At 42.1% G+C, this 9,554-nt stretch overlaps 3 protein-coding genes across 3 annotated transcripts; 2 read left to right on the top strand and 1 right to left on the bottom strand.

Annotated features, from left to right (window-relative positions):
• The first annotated feature begins 130 nt into the window (after positions 1-130).
• Positions 131-1,801, top strand: tmem86b (transmembrane protein 86B). The gene is made up of 3 exons (XM_011603805.2): positions 131-609; positions 704-947; positions 1,067-1,801. The coding sequence occupies exons 1-3, from the start codon at positions 559-561 to the stop codon at positions 1,516-1,518; spliced, it is 747 nt and encodes a 248-aa protein (XP_011602107.1). The 5' UTR covers positions 131-558; the 3' UTR covers positions 1,519-1,801.
• A 2-nt stretch (positions 1,802-1,803) lies between these two features.
• hspbp1 (HSPA (heat shock 70kDa) binding protein, cytoplasmic cochaperone 1) lies at positions 1,804-4,561 on the bottom strand. The gene is made up of 8 exons (XM_003964484.3): positions 4,401-4,561; positions 3,982-4,109; positions 3,694-3,892; positions 3,334-3,558; positions 3,068-3,223; positions 2,772-2,868; positions 2,571-2,682; positions 1,804-2,027 (listed from the first exon to the last, which is right to left on the bottom strand). The coding sequence occupies exons 2-8, from the start codon at positions 4,102-4,104 to the stop codon at positions 1,947-1,949; spliced, it is 993 nt and encodes a 330-aa protein (XP_003964533.1). The 5' UTR covers positions 4,105-4,109; positions 4,401-4,561; the 3' UTR covers positions 1,804-1,946.
• Positions 4,562-5,143: 582 nt separating this feature from the next.
• On the top strand, positions 5,144-9,238 carry LOC101070424 (elongation factor Tu, mitochondrial-like). The gene is made up of 10 exons (XM_003964485.3): positions 5,144-5,251; positions 5,889-5,935; positions 6,019-6,157; positions 6,287-6,453; positions 7,107-7,376; positions 7,464-7,596; positions 7,709-7,813; positions 7,944-8,095; positions 8,378-8,497; positions 8,823-9,238. Exons 1-10 carry the CDS (start codon positions 5,215-5,217, stop codon positions 8,991-8,993), a joined length of 1,341 nt encoding a protein of 446 aa, XP_003964534.1. The 5' UTR covers positions 5,144-5,214; the 3' UTR covers positions 8,994-9,238.
• The last annotated feature ends 316 nt before the right edge of the window (positions 9,239-9,554 follow it).

The following is a 9,554-nucleotide window of genomic DNA, read 5'->3' as shown; positions in this document are numbered from 1 at the left end:
AGTATCACCCACAATGTTCTTCTTCTTTCATTCAAACTTTTTTAATATCAGATGCAGACTTGCATCTAATTCAGTTCACCATAAATATAAATATAAGATATGAATATTGATTCAGAATCACAGATCTGGGATCTGGACAAAATTTGTTTGGAGAAATGTGAGGTAAAAATGGAAAATATAGGAGTTTATATGTTTTTTGAGCATTTGTAGGTTGGATGTTGCTGAACTTCACCCATGAAGCGAGCAAACAACGTACCATCACATTTGACTGTAGTTAACTTTGCCCCTTGCAAGTTGATGTCACCAACGTAGTTCAGCTACAGAGGTTTAAGGTCAGCACAAAGCCTCAAAACAGGCAGATCACTGATTATCAGAGCGTAATCACACGGTGACGATCGGTCCAAAGTCCAGTGACAGCGGCTGATTCCGAACAGGACTAATACTTTGAGGATCATTCCATATTTGCATGGGCACCAGGCTGTAAAGGGATAGAGGCAAAGCCACAGGAATACAGGTGTATCCGGAGACATCTGCTGGAACCAGGACGGTGCTGAGACAATGGACATCCTCGATACACATGCCTATGACAGGCGCCAAAAGAGAAATACGGTACTGTTCTTTTCCTGGAAGAGACAGAAAGAATCTCTTTGTTGACCAACTTTTTTAATGTGTCCGTTTGTTTCTTCTCTTCCCTCTGCGACAGTCGTGCGCCTTGTTTTTTTCTCTCCTGCCGTTCTTTTTGGCCTCAGCACTGTACCTCTACCTGTTGACCCCTGATTTCTCAGCATCCATGACCTTAGCAGGCGCCAAGTCAGCACCCGTGCTGGTTCTGGCTGCTGTGGTGCTGAGCTGGAACGGGGGCCAGAGCATCCTGGGTGTGGTGGGAGGACTGGTGTTCTCCGCTGTGGGTGACTGCTGCCTGGTTTGGCCAGAGCTTTTTCTGCACGGTATGTGGCTTGATACAGAGTTTTACTTATTAGATCCATTTTTTCCCATCTTGACTGACCATGGTGGGCAGTTTCAAGTGATCGCATTGTGCCGGTTCTAAAGTCCACTTCCCTTTCAGGTATGGGTGCATTCGCAGTGGCCCACTTGCTGTATTCCTTCTCTTTCCTCACCAGTCGTTACGCAGCCTATTCCTCTTCCTCTTGGAGCCGTTTTCTCTATCTGATCCTGCTGGTGACAGCAGGGGGCTTCTACACATACCTTTATCCATTCCTGAAGAAAGATCCAGAATCTGACATTCTGGTTCCAGCTGTGGGGGTCTACGTTGCCTTAATCACGCTAATGGGGGCATTGGCTGTCAGAACCCGCCGTGCTCTGACGCTGCTGGGGAGTTTGTTCTTCATGTTATCCGACATGTCGCTGGCATTGCAGGTTTTCAAGGTGATGCCACCGATGAAGCAAGGCAACATTGTGGTCATGGTTACATATTATTTAGCGCAGCTGCTTATAGCTGTGGGTGATATCAAGGCCACGGAGACCACGGAGGACTTTTCAAAATGGAAGGCGTCCTAAACAGCATACCTGATGTTTACCTAATGTCCAGGGGAATCCCACGCACCTGCTAAAACTGTCTGTAAATGCCTGTAGAGTTTTATTAAGAGATCCTCAAACACAGAAGTTAGACAGAAGGGTGGACAAAAGTTGACAACTTGATATTTGGTACAGGTTTTCCTTGTATTTAATATTTCATCGATCATAATACTATTGTTTTCTACTTGAGAACATGCCATTTTCTGTACTGTATATAAATCATATTTGTTCCATTTAAAAAAATAAAGTGCCGCCACTGTTTCCAGATTTCCATCTTGAGACATGTTTAATAAACACACTTTAACTCAAGGACATCACATAAAGTTGAAGAATTCTATGATAAATGAGACATAAAAGGAAGAACATGAGTTTTCTGTACAATACGAGCAAAACAAGGGAAAATGTCTTTTTCAGCGATCCATCCCATTGTCGTCTGACTGCTGTCTTTGGAAACACATACTCCTCAAATGCTTGCAGAATTCCAGTTCCTCCTGTTGGGAATAGAAACATGAGTTTTAAACTCCCGGGAGTTTCATGGGATTTCATTGCCCCATGTTTTTTCTATATCGTGTAAACATACCGTACAGCATGTGTTGCTAATTTTAATAAACCCCTTTTCAAGGCACCTCAAATGATCACATCAACCAACATTCAGTAGGACCGTTGTGGTTTTTTGTTCTTTGTGTGACAGCAAGGATTTTATTACTAAATAAATTGAAGACAGCAGCCTGTGTGGGGATCTGCAGGAATGATACATCTGGATTCAACTTTATTACAAAGGCTACAAAAATGTCAACATGAATGTATACAGTCCAGTCTAATTATCCTAGGAGCTGCAGGTACCGTATATTCTTTACATCTTTATTATGGGTGGTGTAAATCATATCAGGCCTGTCAGCCTTTTGTTAATACCAAAAGAATGAAGAGTATTAGTACATACAAGTATTTCAGACATATTCCAGATTTATGAAAGGATCTTGTGAGTTTCTCCACCACACAGCCACTAGTTTTAGCATCTCAGCATCAAGACTCACCTCATTTTCTTCTTTGCCACGGAGCTCTACAGAGCGCTGTTTGAGGAGCTCCTCCAGACCCAGGGCAGGATCCCTGCAGTCTCTCAGACCCTGCGGGCAGTCCTCCACCAGACTACACAAACACAACAGAGTAAAAAACATTAACACAGGAAGAGGTTGTGTCTATTAATGTGCTGAAAGAGGCAAAACCGGGATCCTTACCAGCAGAGGGTGCCAACCACATGCTCGTGAAACTGTGAGTGTGGTGTGCGAAGAACAGATACCAGCTGCTGTACCATACCCATGGAGACAACTGTGTCTGTAAGAAAGAGGAAACACTATTAAATACACACCAGCGAGTCTGATCTCGTGCAAGAAACATAATCTACAATATTCGTGGTTGAGACTTTGAGACAAGATGTAATTTTCAAGAAGGGAAGTAACTTATAAATGGTAGATTGGTATAACCAAGTTTAATACAGACTTTATTAAGCACGATACATCACCTGACAGCTTACCTTTGTGTTCAGGATGCGAGGTCAACAGGTTGAGCAGAAGAAACGCTGACTTGGTCCTGAGCTTCTCGTTCTCCGACTGCATGCCTCGCATCAGCACCGAGAAACCATCGTGTGACAGGAACGCTTGGAGCCCACCCTCTTGCTCCCGAACCAGGCCTAATGTCAGAATGGTGTCATGTTAATCAACACTTCAGTTTGGAATGACCCTAATGGAGTTTCTGTTACTGGAAAGTTGCTGTTCATCTTTAAATGAATTAAACACTCACATGACAAGGCGTAAAGAGCTTTAACTCTGACTGTGGGGTGCGGGTCTGAATCTGTCAGCTGCAGCAGTTTTGGTAATGTCCCAATGCCAAGTAAGTGGGTCTGCAGCTGCGGCATGTTCTGGGCACATGAAGCAATAAGCTCTGCAGCACGCCACCTCAGACCACTTTGAGAATGGCTCAGATACCGAGAGACACAGAGTTCCAGTCCACCGAGAACCATCAGGTCTGTGAAATGTAAGAGAAGGGCAAACAGGACTGAGTGTACAATACATCAACTGCATCAATAAGGAGGCTTGAAGTCCAATGGAGCTATAGACCAGCTAAAATAAATTAACCCTTATATTATTTTTTATTACAAACCTCTTGCATTGTCCAGATTCTCACACAATTCCGACAGCATCTCAAAGGCAGATTCCTTCGCTTCATCATCATCTTCATCCAACTCTCCTTCACCTTTTCCCTCTTGATTCAACACAGCTAAGCACGTCTTCATTTGCTCCACTTCGTCCATCTGCCCCTTAGCAACATCTGCAAGAGCTTCCCTCAGCCACGCTTTCCTCTGTCAGAAGGAAAAACACAAGGTTTATCATGCTAATGTCTTTGTGCCCAATCGCCACTAATGTAATCTATTAGCAGTGTTGACGTTACCTCCTCTGACATGGGTTCAGCAGGTGCAGGTTCCTCCGTAGCTGATCCAGCATCCACAGCCAGCTGCAGAAGCCCTTGCAGGTTCTGGGGATATCTTCTACTCTGTCCGTTTTCCTCTGCCATGATGTCTACATTGGAAAAGAGACAACAATGAGACCTGGACAACTACATTTTAGAGATGAGTAAAGTAGAAAACTGAAGGTTATGATCACAAATACAACTTGTCATTTTTTTAAATCAATCAAATGTATTGGTATCTACTAAATTTGACGGAACGGCTCTATAAGTACCAATAAAATAAATCAACTACTCAAACTTCCTGCAAAGTAATAAAACCACTTGATACGAGATGAAAACATACAAACTACTTCTAATGAAAAGTTTAGATTCTCGTTTGCAAAATGTTAACCCCAACTTACATTTCTTAGAAACCTACAAAAGAACGTTGAATGGAAGGAGAAGATGACTGTTTATAAACCCAAGTAATGATCGCTCCTTCACATGCACAGAACGGCACGATTTAGCCAGAACATTCTAGCTAGCTCCCGTCAGGAGAGGCACGCAAGCCGACATGCTTTACCGTAAAGCCTAAAGCACATTGACGAACAAAATTGTTGTTGTTTTTTCCTCTGCCGAAATTAAATCCGTTTTCACTTTATTATGTACTACTAAATAACTTGAGTTTCATAAACTGACAGAACTGACAGAAATAAGGGGCACATGTGACTTTGAAAAGCACAACATTCAGAATTGACCCGTCCTATTACTGTATTTACGGTAAAATGTTCAGAGAGTGTTAGTAAGACTGAGATAAATACACCCCGAAAAAAAATATCGCATCGCCCTCCTCGAAAAGAGGGACGGCACCCAAAATATATGAATTATATTGGATTTTTAAAAAGATATTCGATCATATAATATAATGTATTTTTAGTTTTAATGCAAGTTTTTTATGACGCGACTGATATTAGACCCGAGGGATGGGATCGTTGAAAATAGATTACCCTTCACTATACATAATAAGCTTATGCTGTTTATTTCATGGATTCTGACCTTTCTAACCCCATGAAAACCAAGAGAATAATAAAAGCGTTGTATTTACACAAATCTCATAAATTTCATCAAATTTTAAAGTTGTTATAATACAAACGCCCTGCTTTCAGTCACAGCGTTTTCGGTGCCCGTTTACTCTCTTAATTTGTCGGTCATCTTTGGCTTGTCTAACCATCCAAGATGGCGGCGCTCGTGGGTTTGCGTGCATGTTTGTCTGGTAAAATGATTTAATTCATGACAACCCTGCACATTTATTGGAGTTTTGTTGTATGTTGCACGATTCTGTCTTCTCCATAACTAGAATGGTTTAGTGTGGCCGTAAAATTATACCTCATCATTTGTAGAGACGCGATGCTTTCTGTCTCTAGCAGAGCAAGGTCACGTTACCAAAAGCGTTAGCTTATGTCGCGGCTAACAAGGATGCCGACTGTATATACTAAGACTTGTGAGACTTAAATAGATTAAATGAACTTGATTTAGACTGCTGTCAGTATTTTTTCTGTTCTTTAAAACGCGAAAAGCAATGATTTGTTTCTAATAATGTCAGCTGCTGACAGGGACCAGACGTAACCATGCTCGTGGTGGGCTATAAACCTTCAACATAATTCGATTGATGTAATCAGACAATGTTCTTCTTTACAGTCTCTAAAATGTTTTTCATTTGAGATATTGACATTTCAGATTTTTCTTGAGTAGTTTGTAAAGATGTTGCTTGCGGCCCTAAACTTGCTTTAATGTCATTGTAACGTACTGCCATAGACCAAAATCAACCGAACTGATATTTATTTACCGATATGTATGAGTAAAACAAAGGTTTTACTTCAGGATGTCATAATTTGCTTTCCTCTTTTCAGCCCTTCAGCTTTCCACACCAAACCTGCTGCACAGCTCCTTTAAGATTGTCAGTATTCAAAACATGCACGTCCTATTAGGTTAGCTCCATGTATTGAATCTTTTAACAATTTTTACTTTTGGCATTTGTAGTGTGCTGTGCCATTGAGTCGCCGGACCTTTGCTGCAGAGGCAAAGAAGACATACAGTAGGGACAAGCCCCATGTGAACATTGGAACAATTGGCCATGTTGACCATGGCAAGACAACGCTGACTGCAGCCATTACTAAAGGTAGAATATCTGCCGAAAAAGATTTCAAATCACTAAACTTGATTTGATGTAGAAACAGGTTCTGTAATCCTCAAACAAAGGTCAAGATTCACATCACTAATCCCCATCACATTTGATCTTTTTGGTCAGTGCTTGCTGATGCTGGTGGCGCAAACTATAAAAAGTACGAGGACATAGATAACGCCCCTGAAGAAAAGGCCAGAGGAATCACCATCAATGCTTCTCATGTTGAATACTCCACAGCCAATAGGCATTATGCTCACACAGACTGCCCTGGTCATGCTGACTACGTCAAGGTGATTTACTTTACCTTCAAGAAGCACCTGCCATTCAGCTGGTTTGGAAGGCTGTGATGTACAGTGATCCCTCGTTTATCGCGGGAGTTGCGTTCCAAAAATAACACGCGAAAAGTGAAATCCGTGAAGTAGTCAGCTTTATTTTTTTTTAAATTATTTTACAATGCAATACTGAACTATAGAATGAAACCAAAAATCAAAACCTGTTTTAAAGCCCAAAATTTGTTTAAAACAATAATTTTAATCTAGTAATCCAAGGTTGGAAACATTGTCACTGGCGTATTTCCCAGTCCCAGCTGTGCCTCTTCGCCCTGACTCCGCTCCGCTGTAGCGTCTGTTTCTACTGAAGGCGCAGGAGTCTTTCTCCGAGAGAAGAACATTGTTATGGGTAGTTGTTGGCGCTCTTTCTTTTTCTGAGCAAGAAGATTTTTATAAACGGATATGCCACCTTCGATTATATTTGAGAACTGCAATGAAAGACTCGCAAAAAAAATCCGTGAAGCAGCGAAGCCGTGAAAGATGAAACGCGATATAGCGAGGGATCACTGTATTTTATTTTAGCTGATCACAAGCCTTTCCAGTCTTGATTATCTCAGGATGCATATTAGCTTGCATTTATTTTTTAAAAAGGAACTCTGTTTACCTTTATATAGAACATGATTACAGGCACATCCCAGATGGATGGCTGCATCCTGGTGGTGGCAGCCACAGATGGTCAGATGCCTCAGACCAGAGAGCACCTTCTCCTGGCCAGGCAGATCGGTGTGGAGCATGTGGTGGTCTTCATTAACAAGGCTGATGCTGTGGAGGACAAGGAGATGGTGGAGTTGGTGGAAATCGAGATCCGAGAGTTGCTCACGGAGTTCGGATATGATGGCGAGAACACACCTGTCGTAATAGGCTCGGCTCTCTGCGCTCTGGAGGTGAAGAAGAAGCTCATATTACAATCTATCAACTACAGTTTGGCTGTGTGAAGGTGCTCTACCTGCTTTTTCTTTGTTGTTTCTCAGAATCGAGAGCCTGAGCTTGGTATGAATGCAGTGTTGAAACTCTTGGAGATTGTGGATGCTTATGTTCCTCTGCCCAAAAGAGAGCTGGATAAACCATTCCTTCTCCCCATTGAAGGGGTTTATTCCATTGCAGGTCTGAATTATTGTTGAACTGATTGTGAATTGCTTTGCAGTGTTGTCTCCACCTTTCTGCATACATATAAATTTGCTTGATGTAAATGAGGGCCTTTATTTGTGTCTCTCAGGAAGGGGCACAGTGGTGTCAGGCACTTTGGAGAGAGGGCTCATCAAAAAAGGAGACGAGGCTGAATTGGTGGGACACAATCGCAGCTTCAAGGCTGTGATTACAGGTGAGAGGGAAGAGCAGAGAAGGAAAAAATGGTTTGACCTACATGATGATCTAAAGTACTGTCCTAAACAAATGATTCTAATCTTGTATACATATTGTTGACACCTTGTTGGTCACGCTGCTACTTTCAGGTATTGAGATGTTCCACAAGTCCCTTGACCGGGCAGAAGCAGGAGATAATCTGGGCGCTTTGGTTCGTGGCCTGAAGAGAGAAGATGTGAGGAGAGGGATGGTGATGTGCAAACCCGGATCCATCAAACCTCACCAGAAAGTCCAAGCACAGGTCAGAAAACAAAATATTTATTATAGCTATAACATATATTTAAAGTAGTGTTGAACAAGAACTCATAATGACAATTTTAAATCTTTTAGCAGGCCAGCAGTGATTTACCTTTGAAAACAGTTGTAATGACCAAAGATCAGTTTTAATCGGAGATCAGCCAGATCATTCTCTAATGACCCAGAGTTCATGCACGCGTGTGTGCGTGCACGCATGTGTCTGTGTGTGCGCGCGCGCGTGTGTGTGTGTGTGTGTGTGCTTACTCATGTGTGTCTTTTGTTTCAGGTGTATATTCTGAGTAAGGAAGAGGGAGGAAGACACAAACCTTTTGTCACCAACTTCATGCCTCTTATGTTCTCTCTCACCTGGGACATGGCCTGCAGGGTCACTCTGCCAGATGGCAAGGTGTGTGTGTGTGTTCTTGTACATGCTGCCGATTGAGGGCCAGAATTATATCTTCTGCAAAGTGAGGACATTTTAGCATTTCCCTAGAAGCTTAAATATTCGGTATTAGACTTGGTTTTAAGGTTAAGATTGTTAATTGGGTTTAGCTGTGGTGTGGGATAGGGAGTTGGAATAGTCAGGGTAAGAGGCTGGAGAATTCATTAGCCCATAACACTTGCAAAGGTAGAAGTTCAAGGATGTGTGTGTACTCAACAAAAGTCACTGCAACTTTTCAGAAAATTCTACAAAATTTTGGACAATAAACTCAAGTCTGATTGTCTTTCAGGAAATGGTAATGCCAGGAGACGACACCAACTTGACGCTGACGCTTCGCCAACCGATGGTTCTGGAGAAAGGCCAGCGGTTCACTTTGAGAGATGGAAACAAGACCATCGGCACGGGCCTGGTCACAGAAATCCTGACTTATACGGATGAAGACCATCACAACTGGGGCTGAAGATGGACCTCTGCAGAAAGGAGTGGGCTGGGTTGAGAGTGTTGGGGGGTGGGGGGGGGGTGGCTTTGTATCTGCACAGACGAAGCAATTATGGAAATATACGATTCTTAATGAACAATGCAAAACACAATTGAAAAACGGTCAAGGAATTGCTTATGTTGTGCGGTACCGCCTAAATAAAATATCAGCACTGTCAGGAATCTGTCATTTATGTAATAAAATGTATTTAATATAAAAGGAAAAAAGAAGCCTTTGTTTTCTGTATTCTATCCTCTGCTGTTTTGCCGATACAACTCAGCGATCGTCCACAAGAGGGAGGCAAAGATCTCAAAATCCATTTACCTGTAATGATCTCGTAATGTTGTATTAGTTGTGTGTGTGTGTGTGTGTTTGCAGGTCATAAATTTTATTTTATTGCGCTTTTAGAGACCATGGATAACTTCAAAATAAAAAGGTCCTAAACAGCAGCTCTGGTGCAATACCCTAATGTCTGGGGATTCCACTCACATGCTTAAACTGCAAATGTATGTAGAGTTTAATAAGAACCCCTCAAATACAGCC

Source organism: Takifugu rubripes, chromosome 5 (genome assembly GCF_901000725.2).
Source record: "Takifugu rubripes chromosome 5, fTakRub1.2, whole genome shotgun sequence".
NCBI lineage: Eukaryota > Metazoa > Chordata > Actinopteri > Tetraodontiformes > Tetraodontidae > Takifugu > Takifugu rubripes.
Note: the sequence above shows the minus strand (reverse complement) of the source record. Positions and strands in the feature narration are given on the sequence as shown.